The following is a 26,918-nucleotide window of genomic DNA, read 5'->3' as shown; positions in this document are numbered from 1 at the left end:
TTTGTTTGTTAAATTTTCATGAAAAACCAGTGTTACAGATGGAGTTGATTTCTTACCCCAAATTGCACTATTTATTTATTATTTACTAGAGGCCTGGTGCACAAAATTTGTGCACAGTTAAGGTCTGTAGGCCTGGCTGGTGATCAGGGCCGATCTGTGGGGCGACTGGTAGGGTGATCGGGGAGCCCCCACCTTGGCTGGCCTGGCACTGCCAGCCCACTGCCGATCACCTCCCTCTGATTGGGAGGCCCCTGCTGGTACCCACCTTGGCTGTCCTGGGACCTGCAGGCTGGGGGAAGCTCCTGCATTGAGCATCTGCCCCCTGGTGGTCAGTGCTTGTCATAGCTACCTGTCATTCCACAGGTCGTTCTGTGTTTGGTCGATTTGCATATTAGGCTTTCATTATATAGGATAATAATGGAAATGACCTCAATATTTAACAGTAGCACATTGATTAAGTAAATTATGGGGAAACCATGTGTTGAACTGTTATACAGTATTTTCAGAGTCATGTAGAAAAATATTTACTAAAGCAGTTAATAAGTTGAATAAAAATGTAGGTAACAGAAATTACTGTATCCCAGTTTTATTTCATTACAAAACAAACTTCAGCCCAGTAAATTTGAAGATTTAATTGGCTTTAATTAAGGGATTTATGAATCTAGCAACTAGAAGGGCTCTCTGAGAGTTGTACAAAATAGAAGGGTCTTATAGGAAGAAGGATGGGGTAAGGAAGTTATTAGCAAAAGAAAAGAAAGGATTATTTGGGGGCCTGGACTTCTTTTCTTAGGGGAAGGGTTTTCATTTATGCAGATTCCCTCTTTCCGTGGAGGATGGAGAGGACCTATGTGGCAAATTACCTTACTGGTACTTAACCAGAATATTCCATAGTAGTTGTTTAAGATTGATGTTTCAGGTTGAAACAGCAGTTAGATTAGGTGTTAAATTTAGATTTGGTATCATGGACTTTTTTTTTTTTTTTTTTTTAATATATTTTATTGATATTTTACAGAGAGGAAGGGAGAGGGATAGAGAGCTAGAAACATCGATGAGAGAGAAACATCGATCAGCTGCCTCCTGCACACCTCCCACTGGGGATGTGCCCGCAACCAAGGTACATGCCCCTGACCGGAATCGAACCCGGGACCCTTCAGTCCGCAGGCCGACGCTCTATCCACTGAGCCAAACCGGTTTCGGCGGTATCATGGACTTTTAACACCAATGATGACATTTTGGGCTTGTGGGTTGTTTTTATTTTTTTAACAATTTTTAAAAAATATACAGAAAAAAAAGTAACATTTTTCTCATGGCTAACAATTAAATTTTTGTCCTTTATTGTTCTTCAAATTTTCTACATAGTGTTTTGGTAATGAGGAAAATGAATGTTATTTTTATAGCTATACCTGTAGATATATATATTCAGAGTAGTGTGGTTGGTTTTATACATAGCTACTTTCATGAAAAATCCTAAATATTGTTTGAGGCTCTATTTAACTGTAGATTATTCATGAATAATCTAAACATTGCTGAGGCTCTTAAAATTTATGTGATGCTATTATTTAAAATTTATGTCATGTTATTTACTCTGGAAAGGAATAGCATTTAAGAACATAGGGGTGGTTCATGTTTTCTTGTTTGCTTGTATTAAAGAAAATCATAAGAGACTAGTGACCCAGTGCACGAAATTCGTGCACATTAAAAGGGGATTAATTAGAGGAAATAATTTAATATTGCTATTTGCCCTTTCTCTATAATAAAAATGTCAGAGATGAAAGAAAATTAGTAAAATGTATATGAAAACCTTCCTCCTGTCAGAGTCTGGGGCACACCACGGGACCCAGAGTCAAGTCCCCGCCCACCCACATGCACCTCAAAATCGCCTGAGGCCCTGACCGGTTTGGCTCGATGGATAGAGCGTCGGCCTGCGGACTCAAGGGTCCCAGGTTCGATTCCGGTCAAGGGCATGTACCTTGGTTGCGGGCACATACCTGGTGGGGAGTGTGCAGGAGGCAACTGATCGATGTTTCTCTCTCATCGATATTTCTGGCTCTCTATCCCTCTCCCTTCCTCTCTGTAAAAAATCAATAAAATATATTTTTAAAAAAAATTGCGTGAGACCCAGACCCGGCCGCCCCCCTCCCCCCCATTGGGCTAGATCCAGACCCGGCCAGTCCCACCCTTGTCAAGCCCTGCCGGGCAGGGGGCATAGCCTCAGGTCCCCTGGCCCGGCGCCAGGACGGGGGGGCGTGGCCTGAAGTCCCCCAGCCTAGACCGGGGCAGGGGGCGTGCCTTGAGGTCCTCCATCAAGCCCCGCCAGGTGGGGGACACAGCCTGAGATCCCCTTGTCAACCCCGCTAAGTGGGGGGCATGGCCTGAGGTCCCCCATCAAGCCCCGCCAGGTGGGGGACACAGCCTGATATCCCCTTGTCAACCCCGCTAAGTGGGGGGCATGGCCTGAGGTCCCCCGTCAAGCCCCGCCAGGTGGGGGTAGCAGCCTCAGGTCCCCTGTCAAGCCCTGCCGGGTGGGGGCGCAGCCTGAGGTCCCCTGTCAAGCCCTGCTGGGTGGGGGACGTAGCCTCAGGTCCCTGCTGATTGCTTGTTAAGGCTCCTTATGGGTACTTGGCCTCAGCTTTGGGTGCATCCATCTTTGTGATGGAGGTATGGTCAATTAGCATATTCCCTCTTTATTAGATAGGCTGTTTAAATGGATAAGTTACTAGGTATATAGGTTGGTGGATTTCCTGTTATTTTTTATAATACTTTTTCAATTGATTCTTTGAGGGAATTTACATAATGACTTTCCTCTAAAATCTGTAATTTCATTAATCTTTTAAAAACGAAACAAAAACAACTTACAAAAAAACTCCTCTAAACCCTAATTATGCTCTAGCCACTACTGCCCAGTTTTTCTCCTTTACAGCAGAACTCCTTAAAAGAAGGCTCGCCAGTTCTTTTTTTCCCCTTCTCTCTTGAATTCAGTTTTCCAGTGATGGACAAGATTGCCAGTGACCTCAAATGTTTGCCTCTGCCTATTACTCAGTCTCAGCAGCATTTCTTCTTTTTTATTTTATTTTTTACTTTTATTTATTTTTTAATTTTATTTTATTGTTTAAAGTATTATAAATAGTAGTACATATATTTCCTTTTTTCCCACATTGACCTTCCCCCAGCATCCTGGCACATGTCCCTATCCCCCCACCCCCCCACCCCCAGTGTCTTGTGTCCATTGGTTGTGCTTATATGCATGCATACAAGTCGTTCAGTTGATTTCTTTCCCCCACTCCCCAACACTCCCCAGCCTTCCTGCTTTAATTTGACAGTCTGTTTGATGCTTCACTGCCTCTGTATCTATCTTTTTATTCATCGGGTTATAATGTTCTTTATTTTCCATAAATGAGTGAAATCATGTGGTATTTTTCTTTCATTGCTTGGCTTATTTCACTTAGCACCGTGGTCGGCAAACTGCAGCTCGCGAGCCACATACGGCTCTTTGGCCCTTTGAATGGCTCTTCCACAATATACCACGGCCTGGGCGAGTCTATTTTGAAGCAGTGGCGTTAGAAGAAGTTTAAGTTTAAAAAAGTTGGCTCTCAGAAGAAATTTCAGTAGTTGTACTGTTGATATTTGACTCTGTTGACTAATGAGTTTGCCGACCACTGAGTTAGCATAATGCTCTCCAGTTCCAACCATGCTGCTGCAAATGGTAAGAATTCCTTCTTTTATACGAGCGTAGTATTCCATTGTGTAGATGTACCATAGTTTTCTAATCCACTCATCTGATGGGCATTTAGGCTGTTTCCAAATCTTAGCTATGGTGAATTGTGCTGCTATGAACATAGGGGTGCATATATCCTTTCTGATTCTAGAGGTGTTTCTAGTTTCTAGAGATATAATCCTAGAAGTGGGATTACTGGGTCAAATGGGAGCTCCATTTTTAATTTTTTGAGGAAACTCCATACTGTTCTCCACAGTGACATTCCCACCAGCAGGGCACGAGGGTTCCTTTTTCTCCGCATCTTCGCCAGCACTTGTCATATGTTGATTTGTTGATGGTTGCCATTCTGACAGGTGTGAGATGGTACCGCATTGTCGTTTTGATTTGCATCTCTCGGATAATTAGTGACTTTGAGCATGTTTACAGATGACTCTTGGCCTTCCTTCTGTCTTCTTTCAAGACCTATCTATTTAGGTCCGTTGCCCATTTTTTTATTGGATCGTTTATCTTCCTTTTGTTAAGTTGTATGAGTTAGTTCCCTGTAAAAGTTGGAGATTAAACCTTTATCAGTGATAACATTGGCAAATATGTTCTCCCATACAGTGGGCTTTCTTGTTGTTTTGTTGATGGTTTCTTTTGCTGTGCAAAAGCTTTTTATTTTGATGTAGTCCCATTTGTTTACTTTCTCTTTAGTTTCCATTGCCCTAGGAGTGGTATTGGTGAAGAAATTGCTTCAGCATATCTCTGAGATTTCACTGCCTGTGGATTGCTCTAGTATTTTTATGGTTTCCTGTCTTATGTTTAACTCTTTTATCCATTTTGAGGTTATTTTTGTGTATGGTGTAAGTTGATGGTCTAGTTTCATTTTTTTGCATGTATCTATCCAATATCCCCAACACCATTTATTGAAGAGACTGTCTTGACTCCATTGTATGTTCATGCCTCCTTTGTCAAATATTAATTGAGCATAGTAGTTTGGGTCGATATATGGGTTCTCTATTCTATTCCATTGATCTATATGTCTGTTCTTGTGCCAGTACCAGGCTGTTTTGAGAACAGTGGCTTTGTAATACAGCTTGATATCTGGTATTGAAATCCCACCTACTTTGTTCTTGTTTCTCAGGATTGCTGCAACTATTCGGGGTCTTTTTTAATTCCAGATGAATTTTTGGAGAGTTCTTTCTAGGTGTGTGAAATACTCCGTTGGTATTTTAATGGGGATTGCATTGAATCTGTAGATTGCTTTGGGTAGTATGGATATTTTGATGATGTGCCATTCCATGAACACGGTATGTTCATTCTACCAATCCATGAACACGGTATGTTCTTCCATCTGTTTATATCTTCCTCTATCTCTTTTTTCAGTGTCCTGTAGTTTTCCACATATTGGTCTTTTACCTCCTTAGTTGAGTTTATTCCTAGGTATCTTAATTTTTTTGGTGAGATGGTAAATGGGATTGCTTTTTTAGTCTCTTTTTCTATAAGTTCATTATTGGTGTATAGAAATGCCATAGATTCCTTGGCGTTAATTTTGTATCCTGCTACATTGCCAGATTCATTTATTAAGTCTAATAATTTTTTGATGGAGTCTTTAGGGGTTTTTTATGTACAATATCATGTCATCTGCGAATAGGACAGTTTTACTTCTTCTTTTCCAATTTGGATGCCTTTTATTTCTTCTTGTCTAATCACAGTGGCTAATACTTCCAGTACTATGTCGAACAGGAGTGGTGAGAGTGGGCTTCCCTGTCTTTTTCCTGTTCTTAGGAGAAATGGTTTTAGTTTTTGTCCATTGAGTATGATGTTGGCTGTGGGTTTGTCATATAGGGCTTTTTTTATGTTGAGTTATGATCCTTCTATTCCCACCTTGTTGAGAGTTTTTATCAAGAGAGGGTGTTGGATTTTGTCAAATGCTTTTTCTGCATCAATTGATATGATTATGTGGTTTTTATCTCTCACTTTATTTATGTGATGTATCACGTTTCTTGATTTGTGGATATTGTACCATCCTTGCATCCCTGGGGTAAATCCTACTTGGTCATGGTGTATAATCTTTCTGATGTAGTGCTGGATCTGATTTGCTAGAATTTTGTTGAGGATTTTGGTATCTATGTTCATGATGGATATTGGCCTGTAATTCTCTTTCATTGTGTTGTCTTTATCTGGTTTTGGTATTAGGGTGATGCTGGCTTCATAGAATGAGCTTGGAAGTGTTCCTTCCTCTTGAATTTTTTTGGAATAGTCTGGGGAGGATAGGTTTTAATTCTTCCTTGAATGTTTGTAAAACTCCCCTGTGAAGCCATCTGGCCCCTGGCTTTTGTTTGCTGGAAGCTTTTTGATGACTGCTTCAATCTTCCATAGTTATTGGCCAATTGAGAATTTTAGATTCTTCCTGATTGAGTTTTGGAAGGTTGTATTTTTCTAGGAATATGTCCATTTCCTTCAGGTTGTCCATTTGTTGGAATAGAGTTGTTCATAGTATTTTTTAACAATCCTTTGTATTTCGGTGGGGTCTGTTTTTATTTCTCCTCTTTCATTTCTGATTTTGTTTATTTGGGTCCTCTCTCTTTGCTTCTTGGTGAGCCTGGCTAGAGGTTCATCAATCTTGTTTATCCTTTCAAAGAACCAGCTCTTGGTTTTGTTGATCTTTCGTATTATTTTTTTGGTCTCCATGTCATTTATCTCTGCTCTGATCTTTATGATTTTTTTCCTTCTGCTTACACTGGGATTTTCTTGTTGCTCTCTAACTCTTTGAGTTGTAGAGTTAGGTAATTTTTTACCATTTCTTTTTCTTTTTTTTTTTTTTTTTTTTCTGCAGTAAGCTTGTAGAGCTATAAACTCCCATCTGAAGACTGCTTTCACTGTGTCCCATAGATTTTGGATTGTTGTGTTTTCATTTTCGTTTGTTGCCATGATGTTTTTTTATTTCTTCTTTGATCTCTCTGGTAACCCAGTCATTGTTTAATAGCATGCTATTTAGCCTCCAGGTGTTTGATTTTTTTGGATTGTTTTTATTGTAGTTGATTTCCAGTTTTATGCCATTGTGATCTGAGAAGATGCTTGATAAGATTTCTATCTTGAATTTGAAGAGACTTTGCCTGTGACCCAGTATATGGTCTATCTTTGAAAATGACCCACCTGCACTTGAGAAGAATGTATATTCTGTGGCTTTGGGGTGAAATGTTCTGAAGATATCAATTAATTCCATCTGGTCTAGTGAGTCATTTAGGATTGATGTTTCTTTGCTGATTTTTTTGTTTAGAGCAGTGGTTCTCCACCTTTCTAATGCCACGACCCTTTAATACAGTTCCTCATGTTGTGGTGACCCCAAACCATAAAATTATTTTCGTTGCTACTTCATAACTGTAATTTTGATACTGTTGATGAATCGTAATGTAAAGATCTGTGTTTTCCGATGGTCTTAGGCTCTACAGCAGCGGTTCTCAACCTGTGGGTCGCGACATTAGAGAACCACAGGTTGAGAACCGCTAGCAGGGTCGCCTAAAACCATCGGAAAACACAGATATTTACATTACGATTCATAACAGTAACAAAATTAGAGTTATGAAGTAGCAATGAAAATAATTTTATGGTTGGGGGTCACCACAACATGAGGAACTGTATTAAAGGGTCGTGGCATTAGAAAGGTTGAGAACCACTGGTTTAGAGGATTTGTCCAATGGTGATAGCGGGGTATTATAGTCCTCTACTATGATTGTATTGCTGTCAATCTCTCCCTTGATATCCTCCAGAAGTTTATTTTTTGTATTTGGGTGCTCCTGTATTGGGTGCGTATATGTTTACCAGAGTTATTTCTTCTTGTGGGATTGCTCCCTTTAGTATTATAAAGTGGCTTTCCTTATCTCTTTTTATGTCCTTCACTTTGACATCTAATTTGTCAGATATATGTATTACTACCTCAGCTTTTTTTTCATTTCCATTCGCCTGAAAAACCTTTTTCCATCCCTTCACCCTCAGTCTGTGTGCATCTTTTTTTCTGAGGTGGGTTTCCTGTAGACAGCAGATATATGGGTCATATTTACTTATCCATTCAGTTACCCTATGTCTTTTGATTGGGGTATTTAATCCATTTACATTTAAAGTTATTATTGATAGGTACTTGTTTGTTGCCATTTTTATTCTTTACCCCTGTGTTCCTTCTTCGCTTCCTATTTCTTTTTTTTTTTTTACAGCAGACCCTTTAGCTTTTCTTGCATTGCTGGTTTGGTGGTAATAAACTCCCTTAGTCCTTTTTTGTCTGTGAAGCTCCTGATTTCACCCTCAATTTTGATTGACAGCCTTGCTGGGTACAGTATTCTTGGATTCAGACCCTTCCTTTGCATGACTTTGTATATTTCATTCCATTCCCTTCTGGCCTGATGAGTTTCTGTTGAGAAAGCAGTCGCTAGTCTGATGGGGGATCCTTTGTAGGTAACTTTCTGTCTCTCTCTGGTCGCTTTTAAGATTCTTACTTTGTCATTGGTGTTTGCCAATTTAATTATAATGTGCCTTGGCATCGGTCTTTTGGGGTTCATTTTGTTTGGGACTCTGAGATTCTTGGATTTGTGTTTTTTCTTCCCTATCAGGGAAGTTTTCTGTCATTATTTCTTCAAACAGGTTTTCTATTCCTTGCTCAGTTTCCTGTCCTGGCACCCATATTATGCAGATGTTGTTTCGTTTGTGTTGTCCCAAAGTTCCCTAAGGCTCTCCTCCTGTTATTTAAATTTTTTTTTTCTAGATGCTGCTCTGCTTGGGTATTTTTTCCTACCTTGTCTTCTAGCTCACTGATGTAGTCCTCTGCTTCTTCTAGTCTACTCTTGATGCTTTCTATTGAGTTCTTTACAGCAGTGATGTCATTTTTCATTTCTTCTTGGTTCTTCATTTCCTCTTGGTTCTTACACATATTGTTGAATTTGTCTTTCATTCTTTTCAGCCACCTTATGACCATTTCTCTGAATTCTTTCTCTTGACAGGTTGCTTCCATTTCGTTTACTTCCTTTTCTGGTGATGCCTGCTTTTCTTTCATATGTGGGCTGTTTCTTTGTCTCTCCATGATCTCCTCTCTTGGTGTCTGGTTATGTAGTTCTCTCTCTCCTTTCCCTAGGCATAATCTGAACTTTCCTTGAGAAGATGCAGAGCTCCTCTGAGTCAGTGTATTCGTGCTGCTTGAGATCCACTGTTCCTGGGTTCGGAGTTGGTCCCTGGGTGTTCTGTTTATAGAGTCGTGAGATGTATAGGCTTCCGATAACAGCCACTCTCCCTTTCAAGATGGCGCGGTCTCCGTGGTAGAGCCTGTCATTCCGGGAGAGATTTCAGCAGCAGTGTAGGCTGCCCAGTCAGGGGAGCTCGGTCCAGCAGTCCCCAACAGTCCCTTGGAGTATACCTGACCCTCACTCACAAGTGTACAGTCCCCGTACGTCCACACACACTCCTTTCGTTCTCTCATTCACACACTATCTTGCAGTCTGCCTTCCTGTCGGCAGCCATCTTCCTCTTTTCTCAGCAGCATTTCTTTATTTAACATTCAGAATACCACCCACACTCTCTTTGTCTTAGTCCTATCAGTCTCCATATTGGTCCTTTTCATCACCCTGACCACTGAACTTTGGAGTATTCTGGGGCTCAGTCCTTGAACTTCTCTCTTATACTCTTACTAGAGGCCCGGTGCACAAAATTCGTGCATGGGGGGTGAGGGGAGTGTGTGTCCCTCAGCCCAGCCTGCACCCTCTCCAATCTGTGATCCCTCTCACAATCCAGGACTGCTGGCTCCCAAAAACTCACCTGCCTGATTGCCCCTAACTTCTGCCTGCCAGCCTGATCACCCCCTAACTGCCCTCCCTTGCTAGCCTGGTCCCCCCTAACTGCTCTCCCCTGCTGGCTTGGTTGCCCCTAACTGCCCTCCCTTGCTAGCCTGGTCCCCCCTAACTGCTCTCCCCTGCTGGCTTGGTTGCCCCTAACTGCCCTCCCTTGCAGGCCTGGTTTCTCTCAACTGCCCTCCCCTGCAGGCCTGGGTCCCCCCCAACTGTCCTCCCCTGCAGGCCTGGTTGCCCCCAACTGCCCTTCTCTGCCGGCCCAGTCACCCCTAAATGCTCTCCCCTGCTGGCCTGGTTGCCCCTAACCTCCCCTGCAGGCCTGGTTGCCCCCAACTGCCCTCTTCTGCTGGCCCCGTCACCCCTAACTGCCCTCCCTTGCCAGCCTGGTCGCCCCTAACTGCCCTCCCCTGCCAGCCTGGTCCTCCCCTCCCCCCAACTGCCCTCTACTGCAGGCCTGGTGACCCCTAACTATCCTTCCCTGCTGGCCTGGTCTCCCCTAACTTCCCTCCCTTGCTAGCCTGTAACCCCTAACTGCCCGCCTGGTCGCTCCCAACTCCCTCCCCTGCATGCCTGGCCACCCCCAACTGCCCTCCCTTGCAGACCTGGTCCCCCCCAACAGCCCTCTCCTGCAGGCCTGGTCCCCCAACTGCCCTCCCCTGCAAGCCTTGTCCCTCCCAACTGCCCTCCCCTGCATGCCTGCCCCCCCCCCCCCAACTGCCCTCCCCTGCAGGCCTGGTCCCTCCCAACTGCCCTCCCCTGCAGGCCTGGTTGCCCCTAACTGCCATCCCCTGCAGGCCTGATTGCCTCCAACTGCCCTCCTCTGCCGGACCAGTCACCCCAAACTGCCCTCCCTTGCAGGTCTGGTCCCTCCCAGCTGCCCTCTGCTGCTGGCCATCTTGTGACGGCCATCTTGTGTCCACTTGGGGTTGGCCATCATTGACTGTTGGAGTGACAGTCAATTTGCATATTACCTTTTTATTAAATAGGATGTTTTTATCTTGTCTAGTCTTCTAGCTGAAAATCCAAATTTTATCTTTATCTGAGACCTTTCTATGAATTCCAGGTTCATGTATACAGCTGTTTTGTTTGCTGCTTAGATGTCTATAAAATATCTTCTCCCCAATCCTTCTTCCATCCCCTGCCTAACCTGTTTCTTTAGACTTTTCCTTCTCAGAATGGCACCTCCATTCTTTTTTAGTTTCTCAGACCAAAAACTTTGGGGTTATACCTGATTACTTTTTCTCATTTCTCTCTCCCCTCTACACCCCATCTTAGGGCTTTTCCCTTATTTTATACTCTTATTCTCTCTTTTCAGCACTTTTCTTAAATACACTTAATCACTTTCTGACATTTTGTAATTATTTTCCACCTAGCACCATGGTCGGCAAACTGCGGCTCGCGAGCCACATATGGCTCTTTGGCCCCTTGAGTGTGGCTCTTCCACAAAATACCAAGGCCTGGGCGAGTCTATTTTGAAAAAGTGGCGTTAGAAGAAGTTTAAGTTTAAAAAATTTGGCTCTCAAAAGAAATTTCAATCGTTGTACTGTTGATATTTGGCTCTGTTGACTAATGAGTTTGCCAACCACTGACCTAGTAGGATGTCAGCTTCATGAAGGCAGAGATTTTCATTTTAGTTCCATATTGATTGCTTTATCCTAGTGCCCAGGACGGTACTTGACACACAGTAGGCACTCAATAAACGTGTTGTATTAATAAAGGGAAATTTTAGCTTCTAATAGGAATATCATTTGAAAGAAGCTGTAGCAGTATATGTTCCAGGTTTGGATTGTTGGCTTTTAGTGCACTTATATTGAAAAATAAACCAACTTCAGCTGCTTTATCGGTTTACATATTATAATTTCAGTGATTAGGATGTTTGAATTTTTATAACCTTTTTAAAAAAATAAAATACATTCTCATAGTTGAGTTGCCATGAGAAAAACTTCACTTATTTATTTGCTTTTTTTTTTTTTTTAAATATATTTTATTGATTTTTTACAGAGAGGAAGAGAGAGGGATAGAGAGTTAGAAACATCGATGAGAGAGAGACATCGATCAGCTGCCTCCTGCACGCCCCCTACTGGGGATGTGCCCGCAACCCAGGTACATGCCCTTGACCGGAATCGAACCCGGGACCCTTCAGTCCACAGGCCGACGCTCTATCCACTGAGCCAAACCGGTTAGGGCTATTTATTTGCTTTTATAAATAGTCTATTTTAATAGCACCTTGTAATTTTTATTCAAGTAGGTATTGGTGAATAAATCAAATGCCTTGGGTTTAACAGTATTTGGTTGGGTTTTCCTATAATGTGCTAAAAGGAAATTAAGTAAACTTTTAGAGATTGGACAATTCTATTATATATCCTAGGATTTTCTAAGGCTACATTTACCTTTCACTGGCTAATTGGGAAATAAGTCAATGAAGAAATGATATTTTTTCCCCCAGTGAGGAATCATTTCAGGCCTTTAGTCTTATCTAAGAATAGCAAAATTCTTGTTAGATAATTTTGGGCTGCCCTTAGAACTGTTAATATTTTTACCATCCTCCTGACTTCATGTTACCCAGCTGATTCATCAAACTGATGGTGTTAGAAGGAAATAATTTTCAGAGATTTCTCACACAAAAAAGTTATCAGGTATACATAAATGAGGTGGAATTATTAATGCTTATGGTTAGAATATTGTTTTAAGGCGTAATAGGAGTTTGGAGAAGATGATGCTCTGTTATATGGGCAGAATTTTCTTGTTATAATTGAGACAGTGTAGTTTCTTTAAACTACATTAAGACAGTATCTTGAAAGGTTGAGAATATGCATATTTGTTCCTAATAACCCCCCATTAACAAATTTAGTGAAAAGTCTTGTAATTGCAAAGAAAGCTGATGTCAGAATTCTCTTTATCCCCAGAAAATTAGTTCTACAGGATGTTCTGGGATTGATAGCCATTTTTCTTATCACATCATCTATAGCCACAAATCAAGAATCTGTATATATTAAAGCCTAAAATGCTAAGTGTCCGACCGTTCAACTGGTCGCTGTGATGCGCACTGACCACCAGGGGGCAGACACTCTGACCGGTACGTTAGCTTGCTGCTGGGGTCCAGCCGATCGGGATTGGGAGAGATGGGCCAGATACGCCCTGGAGCCCTCCTGCGATCCCTCCCCGGCCAGCCAACCTCCTGTGGTGGTGGTTGTTGTTATATCATGTTATTGTTTATTTATTAATCAATTTATACATTATTTTCATATACATTTTACTAATTTTTTTCATCTCTGACACTTCTGTTATAGAGAAAGGGCAAATAGCAATATATTAAAATTTTTTTCTTCTAATTAATTTCCTCTCAATGTGCACAAATCCATGCACTGGGCCACTAGTTATCTTATAAACTCTCCGATTGTTTGATTTTGACCTTTAATTCAAATTGTTTAAAAGATTGGGACATATATGATTTTACAAATATTTTTGTTCTAAATAAGTTTAATGTGTTATGATTTTAAAGGGTTAATAAGCAGCTCATTACTTGCTATAAATGATAAAATGTTGAACAAATTAAAAACACACTTGTGCCCTTAGCTGGTTTGGCTCAATGGATAGAGCACCTGCCTGCGCACTAAAGGGTCTTGGGTTCGATTTTGGTCAAGGGTACGTACCTTGGTTGCAGGCTTCTCCCTGGTCCAGGCCTTGATTAGGGCTCATGTAGGAGGCAATAAATTGATGTGTTTCTCTCACATTGATAGTTCTGTCTTTCCCCCACTCTCCCTAAAAAAATCAATGGAAAAATATCCTCATGTGAGGATTAACAAAAAAAACAACAACACACAATTGTGATCATTTTTATTTCGAGGTTCATTTATCAAAGTTAACTGTATCTGTTTAAGTTCTAGTTCTTTTTTATAAGCTTATCCACTCTGTATATGTTAGCAAAAGTTAGAAAACTATCTTAATTACGAACTTACTTCCTGTGTTAAACAATAAACTTTTCCTATTATTAATGGCCTAATGTTAAAACTTCTCTTTAGGGAGTGATGATGAATACAGTGATGATGATGACATGAGTTGGAAAGTGAGACGTGCAGCTGCTAAGTGCTTAGATGCTGTAGTTAGCACAAGGCATGAAATGCTTGCAGAATTCTACAAGACTGTCTCTCCTGCACTAATATCCAGATTTAAAGAGCGTGAAGAAAATGTAAAGGCAGATGTTTTTCATGCATACCTTTCTCTTTTGAAACAAACTCGTCCTGTGCAAAGTTGGCTGTGTGACCCTGATGCCATGGAACAGGGAGAAACACCTTTAACAATGCTTCAGAGTCAGGTCAGTTTAAAAGTATGGTTTTGAAAGTCATGCTAGTAAATGTGATCTTTAAAATTGTATTTTTAATGTGGAAATGTGAACTCCAGAACATCTTTAGTGAAACAAAGTTCTGGGATATGTTTTATAGTAGTTTATGTATGTTCATATTATGTTACTTATAAATAGTTTATTCTGATTGAAGTATTCTTTATTTTCCTGGATAAACAATATTAAAATAATTTTATGATTCAGTAAAGTAATTTTTATCTTTGATATTAATGGAGAAATCTTAGACAGTGGAGTCGGACTACTTGTGATACCAATTTTCTGTTCAGGTCTGAGTTCATTGTCTAGAGAAATCAAAGAATGAGTTCATGGACAAAGAGATGAGCAAAAGCAAAGTTTTATTGCAGAAAAGCTCCCTGTTGCAGGGAGGGAACCCAAACAAGTTGCCACGGAAGCTTCTTTGTCTAGGTACAGTGGTTCTCAACCTTTCTAATGCCGCGACCCTTTAATACAGTTCCTCATGTTGTGGTGACCCCCAACCATAAAATTATTTTCATTGCTACTTCATAACTAATTTTGCTACTGTTAATGAATCGTAATGTAAAGATCTGTGTTTTCCGATGGTTTTAGGTGACCCTGCTAGCGGTTCTCAACCTGTGGTTCTCTAATGTCGCGACCCACAGGTTGAGAACCGCTGCTGTAGAGCCTAAGACCATCGGAAAACACAGATCTTTACATTACGATTCATTAACAGTAGCAAAATTACAGTTATGAAGTAGCAACGAAAATAATTTTATGGTTTGGGGTCACCACAACATGAGGAACTGTATTAAAGGGTCGCGGCATTAGAAAGGTAGAGAACCACTGGTCTAGGAGTTAATGTGTCCTGCTAACTTCCCATTGGTTGGTCTGAAAAATTCAGCCCTAGCAACATCCATACACATTTTAAATTTCAGGGTTCCCGTTTACCTTCCCTGCCCTGTGTGTCCACCTCATAATCAGGGCCCTTCGTTCTTGTAATTTTACATGGGACAGGGTGAGGCTGATAAACTGGTTCCTACTCATGCCTGCAGGGGTTAGCTGCATTTCCACTTTACATTTATCTCCTCATAGTCCCGTCCCTAACTGCCTAGCGGCTTCTAACGCCTCACTTGCATTCATAACTGGCTTCATTCCTAATTTAGCTGTGTGATCTTAGATTATTTATTCTTTTTTGAAATATATTTTTATTGATTCCAGAGAGGAAGGGAAAGGAAGAGAGAGAAACATCATTGATGAGAAAGAATCATTTATTGGCTGCCTCCTGCATGGGAATCAAGCCTGCAACCTGGGCATGTGCCCTGACTGGGAATTGAACCGAGACCTCCTGGTTCATAGGTCGACACTCAACCACTGAGCCACGCTGGCCAGGCCAAATTATTTATTCATTTTATTAAACCTCACTTTTTTCATTTGTAATGAGGGTTTACTTAGAACTGTCTGCCTAAGGTAGTGAGAGAAGAAATGATCTATGTAGACATTTAATGTAGTGTCTTATACACAGTACTTGTAAATGGCAGCTCTTATGATTAATAAAATACACATTTTCACTTTAGGTCATCTTTTCTAAGATCCTAAACACTACAGCTATATAGCTCCCATTTGGTATGTGGAAGGCATTTTCCTATCATACGTGTAATCCCTGTTGCAGCCCAATGGGATGCATATTTGTCCATTTTTATAGATTATAAAACATGTGAGCCAGATTAAACAACTAAACCAGAGGATGGGATGTATATACCATATCTATCTTGTTTTTAAGTAGTACAAATTTAAAAGATTTGAGTTAAACTTTAAGGTGAACATTGAAGATTAATTATAGAAATAAGATAAAGTATATGGATGACATAAGCAATTGAATAAGTGTATAGAAATTAGGTAAAAACACAGGAAATTCTGATTATGCTGTGATGAATTAGGTGTTTTCTTTTGTCTGTAGTTCTCAGATCATTGTTTGATATGATATGTGGCTATATCCTGGCATTCATAAGATTTATTAGTAAATATCCTATTTAGGTTTTACTAACCAGAACATTAGGATAGAAAATTTAGAAGCTTACATTTTTGAATCATGCCCCTGTTACTTGTTTGATATGAGGTTGATTTCATTGTAATGGCAAACTAAAAGTAAAAAAGAGGACTCGTTTAATGGTTTCTTTTCCATAATTTGTCTTTTCTTTTCATGCTTTTCTGTGTTATTCATGTTAAAAATTTTTTTTAAATTATGCTCTCAATATTTTGGTTGAAAATTTTGTTATTTGGTTAGATTTATATTTAGTCTTGTGCATTTCTCTATCAGTATCAAGCAAATACAGTTACAAGAGAACAGAATTGATGCAGCAAAGTTCATATGTAATAGTCTTTTTAGCAGTTAGAGGAATTAGGAATTTAACAAAAAAAAGGTAAGTTCTTCCCATTCTCTTCATCCCCTGTAATTTGTGTTAAGTGTACTGAAGAAATACCAGTAGCTGAAACAGCTAATGAATGTGTGGTAATTACAGGTTCCCAACATTGTTAAAGCTCTGCACAAACAGATGAAAGAAAAAAGTGTGAAGACTCGACAGTGCTGTTTTAACATGTTAACTGAACTGGTAAATGTGTTACCTGGGGCCCTAACACAGCACATTCCTGTTCTTGTACCAGGTATGAAAGAAAGAGTTAAATCACTTTTGTAATTTAATATAGACTTTATTAAGACCTAGATAAGCTTAAATGATTCCTTCAAAAGGATAATTTTTGACAACTTGATTTGTACATAGACCTAAGCTTTGTTATAGAACCATCTAGAACACCTAAAGTTAGAAATTTGCAAGTAAAAAGTTAAATCTTATCCTTAAACTTTTTGGCTCTGACATCATAGATTGTGGAATTTCTACTACTTCAGTGATAATGTGATGAAGTAGAAACTAGCGATATTTTAGGGATTGGTTTTTAAATTTTTTTCTTGAAACTATACATAAAAATTATTGGATTTTTTTATTGTCTTTTTAGGAATCATTTTCTCATTGAATGACAAATCAAGCTCATCAAATTTGAAGATTGATGCTTTGTCGTGTCTATACGTAATCCTCTGTAACCACTCTCCTCAAGTCTTCCATCCTCATGTTCAGGCTTTGGTCCCTCCAGTAGTGGCTTGTGTTGGAGACCCATTTTACAAGATTACATCTGAAGCACTTCTTGTTACTCAACAGCTTGTCAAAGTAATTCGCCCCTTAGATCAACCTTCCTCGTTTGACGCAACTCCTTACATCAAAGATCTATTTACCTGTACCATTAAGAGGTTAAAAGCTGCTGATATTGATCAGGAAGTCAAGGAAAGGGCTATTTCCTGTATGGGACAAATTATTTGCAACCTTGGAGACAATTTGGGTTCTGACTTGCCTAATACACTTCAGATTTTCTTGGAGAGACTAAAGAATGAAATTACCCGGCTAACTACAGTGAAGGCGTTGACACTGATTGCTGGGTCACCTTTGAAGATAGATTTGAGGCCTGTCCTGGGAGAAGGGGTTCCTATCCTTGCTTCATTTCTCAGGAAAAACCAGAGAGCTTTGAAACTGGGGACTCTTTCTGCCCTAGATATTCTAATTAAGAACTACAGCGACAGCTTGACAGCTGCCATGATTGATGCAGTTCTAGATGAGCTCCCACCTCTTATCAGTGAAAGTGATATGCATGTTTCACAGATGGCTATCAGTTTTCTTACCACACTGGCAAAAGTGTATCCGTCCTCCCTTTCAAAGATAAGTGGATCCATTCTCAATGAACTTATTGGACTTGTGAGATCACCCTTATTGCAGGGGGGCGCTCTTAGCGCCATGCTGGACTTTTTCCAAGCTCTGGTTGTCACTGGAACAAATAATCTAGGATATATGGATTTGTTGCGCATGCTGACGGGTCCAGTTTATTCTCAGAGCACAGCTCTTACTCACAAGCAGTCCTATTATTCTATTGCCAAATGTGTAGCTGCCCTTACTCGAGCATGTCCTAAAGAAGGACCAGCTGTAGTAGGTCAGTTTATTCAAGATGTTAAGAACTCAAGGTCTACAGATTCTATTCGTCTTTTAGCTCTACTTTCTCTTGGAGAAGTTGGGCATCATATTGACTTAAGTGGGCAACTGGAACTGAAATCTGTAATATTAGAAGCCTTCTCATCTCCTAGTGAAGAAGTCAAATCAGCTGCATCTTATGCATTAGGCAGCATTAGTGTGGGCAACCTTCCTGAATATCTACCATTTGTCTTACAAGAAATAACCAGTCAACCCAAAAGGCAGTATCTTCTGCTTCATTCCTTGAAGGAAATTATTAGCTCTGCATCAGTGGTGGGCCTTAAACCATATGTTGAAAACATCTGGGCCTTATTGCTAAAGCACTGTGAGTGTGCAGAAGAAGGAACCAGAAATGTTGTTGCTGAATGTCTAGGCAAACTCACTCTAATTGATCCAGAAACTCTCCTTCCACGTCTTAAAGGGTACTTGATATCAGGTGAGTACCCAGGTTTTCTTATTTATTTTTTTATTGACCTCAGAGAGGGAGAGAGAAGAAACATTGATTGGTTGCCTCCTACATGCCCCTGACTAGGGATGGAACCTGCAACCTGGGTATGTGCCCTTGATCAGGAATGGAACCTTCACCTTCTGGTATACAGGACGATGCTACAATCAACTGAGCCTCACCAACCAGGGCCCTAGGTTTTCTTTATCTTTAAAAATTTTTATTATTAGCAATTGGTTGCCTTAAAGGGTGCCTAATGCATAATTTAAAATATTTCTGTATCTTGTTATATATAGAACCCATTGCCTTATGTTATAATATGGAGCCATATTTGAATAACTTTTTGTTTAAAAGGATAAAAAGAGTGTAATTAGATAATGGTTAAATAAGTCTGTTCTAATTTTCATTCTAATGTTACTCTTGTTTTAAAATGTGGCAAAGACAGGTGTCTCTTGAATTAATATATCCTGAGGAACTTGCTAGTAATAATTATAATACTAAAATTGGTGCACTTAACTTTAGTTCAATGAAAGATGCTAGAAGAATTTCCAAATTTAGTAGTGGAAATCCTTTTGAATGAAGTAGAAGGTAATAATAGCCATTTATTCTTAAAAGTTGCTTCCTTTTAAATTAAAAAATTTGAAGATATTATAAGGTATTTATAGATTTAATCAATTCCCTTTTGTGAGGGCTAGATCCTCCACTGCTACTCTCCCAGGCCTCCTCCTTCTCAAAGATATTGTTTATTTAGAAATATAATAGAACTATTATATTGGGGCCAGCACCAGTAGCGGGTGCGAGCGGGGCTGACGGTGCCGAGCGATCGGACAGCGGGTACAAGCAGGGCCGTCACCAGCAGTGGGTGTGAGTGGCGGCTGCTGGCCCTGATCGCCCCTCAGGAGCAGAGGGAGGTGGAGAAGCTCTGAGGGGCAATCGGGGCCAGCAGCCTCCGCTCACACCCGCTTATGGCACCAAGTGATTGGGGCTGGCTCGAGGTGCTGTCAGCAGGTGTGAGCACCAGGCAGGACCTCGGCACACGGGAGCAAAGAATTTTCAGTAACCACCAGAGGCTCGTCCTGATGACAGCGACTGGCACCCTGCCTTGGTCTGGTTTCCCACCCATCTGCTCCACCATTCTGCCATGGCCGACGCCCGCCATGGTCCATGCGCACTCCCTGGTGGTCAGTGCACATCATAGAGACTGGTTGGTTGTTCTGCTGTTTGGCCTATTTGCTTATTAGGGTTTTATATAGATTATGTTTCATAAGTAAACTTTGCTCATCTCTGTTAGTATTCTGATAGCAATACCCTCTCTGGCCAAAGAGAATTAAAAAAAATTGAAAACACTAGTGTTACTTGGAGTGGTTTGAAAATGATAAACATGTCCATGGATTTTAGTAGACTTACATACCAATAGACTGAAATTTATTTTTAATTAGGCTCATCATATGCCCGAAGCTCAGTGGTTACAGCTGTGAAATTTACTATTTCTGATCATCCACAACCTATTGATCCACTATTAAAGAACTGCATAGGTAAGTGGAAACAAAGATAAACATACTGATTAACTATTTAGTAGTTAATTGTCAAAAAAACAAATCATTTCAATAACTAAAAATTTCACCAAGGAACCTAAAGTGCTTTTAAGGGGCTGGTAATTGTTTCATTAGAAAGATGTTGCTAATGTATGACCTTATATACTTACATTCTGTCATCCCTTAGTTTGAAATTGTTACCAGATAATTTTGTAAATAACTGAAATTAGTAAATACACACTAAAATGTCTTTAGAGTCAACTGTACATTTGATAATCATATCCTGGGGATGGCCTAAAATAACTAGGGGCAATATTTCATCTTTCTAAATAGTCCTGAAATTTCCTCCCAGAAAAATGAATCTTAACCTGAGCTGGTAGGGCCCCAATTTTCTTTTATTACGTGTAACCCTTCAGTTCCCGAGGGGATTGTTGAAACTTCCATATGTAATAACCTAAGAATATAAAAGATAATTACCAGAAGAACTAAAAGGAGATACTCCAGAATGACTAGGGCTCTCTTATTTCTGTGAAGATAAGAATTAGCTTTGAGGATTTTTTACATGATGTCATAATTTCCCTGTGTTTTTTTCATCATCAGTTTTCCTAGAGTTGGTAGTAGTAGCTAAAAGCCCTGAAAACTCACTTTTGTGCTTTCTTGAGGACACAAGAACAGAAATAGAAGTAGAGAGGATAGAAGGACATGGGAAAGAAGCTTCCCATTGTCAGGTTATTCTACAGTGAACCAGAAAGGGGAAAAACAATTTAAAAGAACTACAGAAAGGAATTACCAATTCAGAGTAAAGAGGACCCAGGGATAAATGGGTGCTATTGCTGGAACCTATATATAATTCAAAGAAATTTTCTATCCAAAAATTCTTGACTTTGTTTCCCCTCATCCTTTCTTTTTTTATTTTTATTTTTATTTTTTTGCTTTGGTATATTTATTTACATTTGATACTGTATAAGCTAGGACAAAGAAAAAGACCTGTGCCACATCTCTAGAGACATCTTTCCAGGTTGACAACAGTCATTGTTCAACATTGGTGTAGTTATTCAATCAGGTGATTATTGTTCTAATTGAATTATGGTTGAATTCAGTATTATTTGTGATTATATGAACATCCTACAAACACCTAGGAAGCTTTTTAGAAACTGAAATTCCTAGACCAGAGTTGAGAACCACTCATCCTAGTCCATGTCACCATTTGTCCATAATAATAGCAATGTTTTATTTAGATGCTTTACTGAAAGCATTTTCATTCCAATTAGTATTCTAATTTAATGTCTTAGTAACTCTAAACCCGTGGTAGGCAAACTGCGGCTCGCAAGCCACATGCGGCTCTTTGGCCCCTTGAGTGTGGCTCTTCCACAAAATACCATGGCCTGGGCGAGTCTATTTTCCAGAAGTGGCGTTAGAAGAAGTTTAAGTTTAAAAAATTTGGCTCTCAAAAGAAATTTCAGTCGTTGTACTGTTGATATTTGGCTCTGTTGACTAATGAGTTTGCTGACCACTGCTCTAAACCAACAGGATGAAGAGGTTTAGTATGGTACATTTAAATTCTTTTTTAACCCAAGCTTATCTCCCAAGTTTTTGTAATCAGAACTTTCCTGGATGGTCAACATTGAGTTTACCAATATGTGGTGTCTGAAGTATTTCTTTCCTCCCATTTTTTTAAATTGCTGTTGTGATACATTTAAGTCTTCTGGCACTTCTCTTTTTCCTTGTGAATTCTAAAAGATTGCTGATGATAGGGTTATTACATAATGATAGCTCCATGTGAATACCAGGTGCATACTGGACACTGTATTCAATAATATACATGGTATTTTTTCTGCTCGGTAGCCCTAAAATGTTTATAATTCTCATTTTATAAACTGGCAAACCGAGACTCCTGCCTAAAGTAAATTGCCAGAAGTCATACAATTGAAAAATGAAGTGGTTTGGATCATCATCTATATGACTCCAAAGATTTTTGCACTATAATTTCTCCCCCACATTTGTTAGAAAACCAGATGTATATCTGTTGTAAAGTGCCTTAGGCGCTTTAGCTTTTTGTCCTGTTAGGTTTCAGTTTCCTCCTTTTGTATTCTTACCTTTTACCAATTTATATATTTCTCATTAAAGATACATATAAAAATAGGACTTTTGGAGGCACATTTCTCTTTGTCATCTGATAGATTGTGTACTTGTTAACAGTTTTCCATCTTTTTAAAATATATATATATTTTATTGACTTTTTACAGAGAAAAGGGTAAGGGATAGAGAGTTAAAAACATCAATGAGAGAGAAACATCGATCAGCTGCCTCCTGCACACTCCCTACTGGGGATGTGTCCACAACCAAGGTACACGTCCTTGACCAGAATTGAACCTGGGACCCTTCAGTCTACAGGCCGACGCTCTATCTACTGAGCCAAACTGGTTTGGGCAGTATTCCATCTTTATCAAGCAATGGATATGTCCTCACCTTGTTTATCTTATTTTGAACTCAGTTTTTAAAATTCTGTTTAGGTCGTTTTTAGTGTAGTAATTAATTTTGAACTCTAAGGACAGTCATTCAAGTTATTAGATTCTGTGCCTTGTGCAGAGCTCCACCACTTCTCTTTGCAACCTACCTTTTTATAAATTATCTATACAAGTAATTAAAGAATGTTCTGAATTCTCACCATGTATCCTCTGTATCAGCGGTCACCAACCTTTTGGACCTCATGGACCAGGAGTGGTCCATGAACCACTGGTTGGTGACCACTGCTTCAAAGGTTTTCTTAAACCAGTGGTCACCAACCTTTGGACCTCACGGACCACCGGTTGATGACTGCTGCTCTGTATTATAGGTGCTTGAGAGTAGATTATCAATTAAATCCACTCACATTGAGATATGATGGTTTACCTGCTGCCAAAAGAAACTAGATAGTTCACTTAGTATTTCATCATGTTCTTTCCTAACCCATATTGAAGAAATAACAATACCAACCACAATAAACTATCAGTTTAGAAAAAGGTATCACATATATTTTCTTCTAAGCTTATCTTAATTGTATGTTGCTTCTCTTATAATTTCTCAGGTGATTTCCTGAAAACGTTGGAAGACCCAGATTTGAATGTAAGAAGAGTAGCCTTGGTCACATTCAATTCAGCGGCACATAATAAGCCATCTTTAATAAGGGATCTTCTAGACACTGTTCTTCCACATCTTTACAATGAAACAAAAGTTAGAAAGGAGCTTATAAGAGAGGTAAGCTAGTTAGTTCGATTACACTTTCTCTAAGATTATCTTTTACTTTTAAGTATATGCATATACTCTTTTGTGTTTCAACAGGTAGAAATGGGTCCATTTAAGCATACAGTTGATGACGGCCTGGATATTAGAAAGGCAGCTTTTGAGTGTATGTACACACTTCTAGACAGTTGTCTTGATAGACTAGATATCTTTGAATTTCTAAATCATGTTGAAGATGGTTTGAAGGACCATTACGATATTAAGGTAAGATGTTTGCCTGTTTTTAGAATGTTTTAGAAGACTTAACTACAGTGAGTTTTATCCTTGTAATTTACTTTTGTCTATTAAGTGAGAAAAATTGTTTTGCTTTGTCAATGAACTGTAATATGCAAAAATGGTAATGGAATAATTGTAACATTAGTTGACATACAGAAAAAATCCAGAAACCTTTTCATTGAAGGAAGAGGTCAACACTTAGTGGATGGGAAATTCCAAGAAATTCTGTGCAGCTTGCTTAGCACATAGTCCTTAGGTGCTTTCCCTCCAAAGCGAACAGACAGGTTTTGTTGTTCAAAGTATACCTGTGATCTGTTTGGCATGTCTTAAAAGTGTGCTGCAGTTACTACCCATGTAGGGTATTCTGCCGTTTTACAAGATAACCATATTATTTACCTGAACGAAGGATTTTTGTTTTCCAGTCTAATATATTGGGATTAATATCAAGTATTTTTTAAAGGATAACATGTAAGAACTATTTTCAGATGCCTAAACAATCTATGTAGAAGCAACTAGAAGAGAAATCATACCACTTTTTAGGTTTAGAGAATGAACTTCACTTATAACTGTTCTTTGTTTTCCTATTTGATCATGTTCATTTCAAATGTAAACTATTAAAGGGTGAATTGAAAAATAGTAAGTGCATTGTCTCTTTTTTATTTATTTTTTTCATTCATGGCCTTTGGTCAAGCAGGCAAAAGTAGTAGTTGAGCAGTTATGCAGCCAGACTCAGAATTCCAATATTTTTGTTTCCATTTGTGGTAGTAACCTGACCCCTCCCAGATCCATTAAAAAGAGCCCCCAAGGACGTAATAGGACCTTGCTGTTGAAATCTACAGTTTATAGTCAATAGAAAAATGATTATGGGTTACCAGGCTTTCTGTGGATTAATCTGAATAACCAGTTTGTTTTTTGGTTTTTTTGTTTGTTTGTTTGTTTGTTTTTTAAAGGAAAATTTGCTAAGATAGTAGAAACTAAAAAAACCTTTCTCCTGGTTCAGTTACTTTCTTATTCAATGCTTTCCATTTTGGTGCACGTTAGCTTTTTTTTTTTTTTTTTTTTTAATATATTTTATTGATTTTTTACAGAGAGGAAGGGAGAGGGAGAGAGAGTTAGAAACATTGATGAAAGAGAAACATCAATCAGCTGCCTCCTGCACACCCCCTACTGGGGGTGTGCCCGCAACCAAGGTACATGCCCTTGACTAGAATCAAACCTGGGACCCTTGAGTCCGCAGGCTGACACTCGATCCACTGAGCCAAACCAGTTAGGGCTGCACGTGAGCTTTTGAAAAATTCTAAATCTATGGCCCTATCCTAACAGGTTAAGTAAGTCTCTGGGAATGGGGCAAAGTTCCCCAGTTCTAATGTGTGGCCAAGATTGAGAACCACTTTTCTAGTTCTTACACTAGGACCACATTACCAGGTATAAGTGAGGTCTCAGTAGTACTTATAACTGAAATTATTTCAGGTAAGGTTTACGACAACTCTTTTGAGACGGATTACATGAAAATGAAACTTCATGGTGCGTGCTAGTCATTTTCCTTTTAAAAGCTTTGTTAGAATTTGGAATTGTCTTTAGAAAAATAACAAGAGGTCTACATTTTGTCTTTCTTTATTCATAATAGATGCTAACATTTTTAATGTTGGTGAGACTCTCCACCCTTTGTCCAAGTGCAGTACTGCAGAGGTTGGACCGGCTTGTAGAGCCGTTACGTGCCACGTGTACAACTAAGGTAATCATTGGTAGCCATCAACTTAGGGTGGATTTGGTGTATTCAGGATTTCTAGTTGTCCTAATTTAACCATGCTAGCACCATATGTAGCAATAGGTTTTAAAAGTTAACCTATTGAATGTGGATGTTTTAGAATACTTAGCACTTATTTAATGCTATTCTTTAAAGTTTTTATTTTTATAATAACAATTTGATACATATTTTGAAGTATTGATATAGGATAAAGTGAAATTGTTTCACAAAAAAGGAAATGTTTAATTCTGGGGAGGTGGGATGGTAATCATAGAAGACTTCAGATGAACATGATGACATTTAAAATGGACCTTAAAACGTCAGAAATATGTTTAGATTCAGAAGGTGAAAGAGGGCTTTCCATATAAAAATAACTATATGAATTAAGGCACAGAGATGTTTAGTACATGATGTGTCTGAAGAATAATGAATAGGGTGTCTAGAGGGGTAGTTTCTTGGTGGAGGCCAAAGTAGGACTTGCTAAGCAGATAAAGCTCAGGTTTTCACTCTATCAACCATGGTTCAGGATTTTGTTTACTCACTTAAAAGGAGACAAGCTACTGCTAAAAAGAAATTTAAAAACAACTATGCTTAAAATACAACATGACTTTTGGACCTATGAAAGAGCAGCTTTGCTTTATTTACCAGAAATTTCTAGGTGCTTAAATTTTGTTTGTATGATAGTTTGTCTTTTATAGCATATAATATAAATTTACTCAATGTTACAGGTAAAGGCAAACTCAGTAAAGCAGGAGTTTGAAAAGCAAGATGAACTAAAGCGATCTGCCATGAGAGCAGTAGCAGCACTGTTGACCATTCCAGAAGCAGAGAAGAGTCCACTGATGAGTGAATTCCAGTCGCAGATCAGTTCCAACCCTGAGCTGGCAGCCATTTTTGAAAGTATCCAAAAAGATTCATCCTCCACTAACTTGGAATCAATGGACACTAGTTAGATGTTTGTTCAACATGAGGACCATGACATTGACCTTATGATGCACTGATTCGACAGGTTAATCATAAGACATGGAAAGAGAAGTATCTAAAAGCTTCAAAATGTTCCACTTTTTTTTTTTCCTTCATGGAGACAGTTTGGCTTTCTTCCATTTTTGTTTTTGTAACATTTATTTCAGAAATATGTATTTCCATAACCCAGAGGTTGTAAAACCACTAGTGTTTTAGTGGTTAGGGCAACATTTAAAATGAAAACTAAGAGTTAGGATTTATGGAATATGGAGATAGGGTCCAGGATCTACTTGCCCTGTAATGTTTAGGATTAAAATGTTAAAATTTTGTGACCATGAATTTCTTTCTTTTATAAAAATTTCTCATATTTAAAAATCAAAAATTCTGCAAGACAAAAACCATGTTTCTTTTTCTTATATAACTTTTTGTTTCAGCAACATAAATTGATTTTTAGCTGGCAGAGAAGAATATCTGTAAGATTTGTTACATTTTGGAGGATTTGGCAATTTAAAAAAGATAAGGTATCATTTTTTTTAAAGTATAGGGATTAGCAATATCCCTGTTGCGCACACTATTTTTGCATGAGCAAGTTTACAAATATGTATTGTCTGTAAAGCAGCATGTGCAGATTATTCATAATACAAAAGTTAAAACAAGTATTGTATTAGTGCAATTTGCAGATACTTATTTTTGCACAGAAAACAAATCTGGAGAGAAAGTGAGGAGTAAATTTTTGAAACTTTGGTTTTCTTAATGCCAGTGTGAATTTGCCGATGTTTTCAGCAAATCAAGTCACAATAACAATTTGCCACTC

The 26,918-nt window shown here is 39.0% G+C and overlaps 1 protein-coding gene across 2 annotated transcripts in view; it reads left to right on the top strand.

Moving 5' to 3' along the window:
- Nucleotides 1–26,431, top strand: part of CAND1 (cullin associated and neddylation dissociated 1) — a 55,691-nt gene extending 29,260 nt beyond the window's left edge. For both annotated transcript variants that reach the window (XM_080660534.1, XM_080660535.1), the window contains 8 exons: nt 13,551–13,843; nt 16,369–16,510; nt 16,859–18,352; nt 19,801–19,896; nt 22,964–23,133; nt 23,218–23,382; nt 25,022–25,129; nt 25,870–26,431. In XM_080660534.1, the coding sequence (XP_080516660.1) occupies nt 13,551–13,843; nt 16,369–16,510; nt 16,859–18,352; nt 19,801–19,896; nt 22,964–23,133; nt 23,218–23,382; nt 25,022–25,129; nt 25,870–26,094 (2,693 nt within the window). In that variant the 3' untranslated portion in view covers nt 26,095–26,431. The remainder of the gene's footprint in view (nt 1–13,550; nt 13,844–16,368; nt 16,511–16,858; nt 18,353–19,800; nt 19,897–22,963; nt 23,134–23,217; nt 23,383–25,021; nt 25,130–25,869) is intronic.
- Nucleotides 26,432–26,918: the final 487 nt, after the last annotated feature.

The sequence above is a fragment of the Plecotus auritus genome (genome assembly GCF_963455305.1).
Source record: "Plecotus auritus genome assembly, chromosome: 3".
In the NCBI taxonomy this organism is placed as follows: Eukaryota; Metazoa; Chordata; class Mammalia; order Chiroptera; family Vespertilionidae; genus Plecotus; species Plecotus auritus.
Note: the sequence above shows the minus strand (reverse complement) of the source record. Positions and strands in the feature narration are given on the sequence as shown.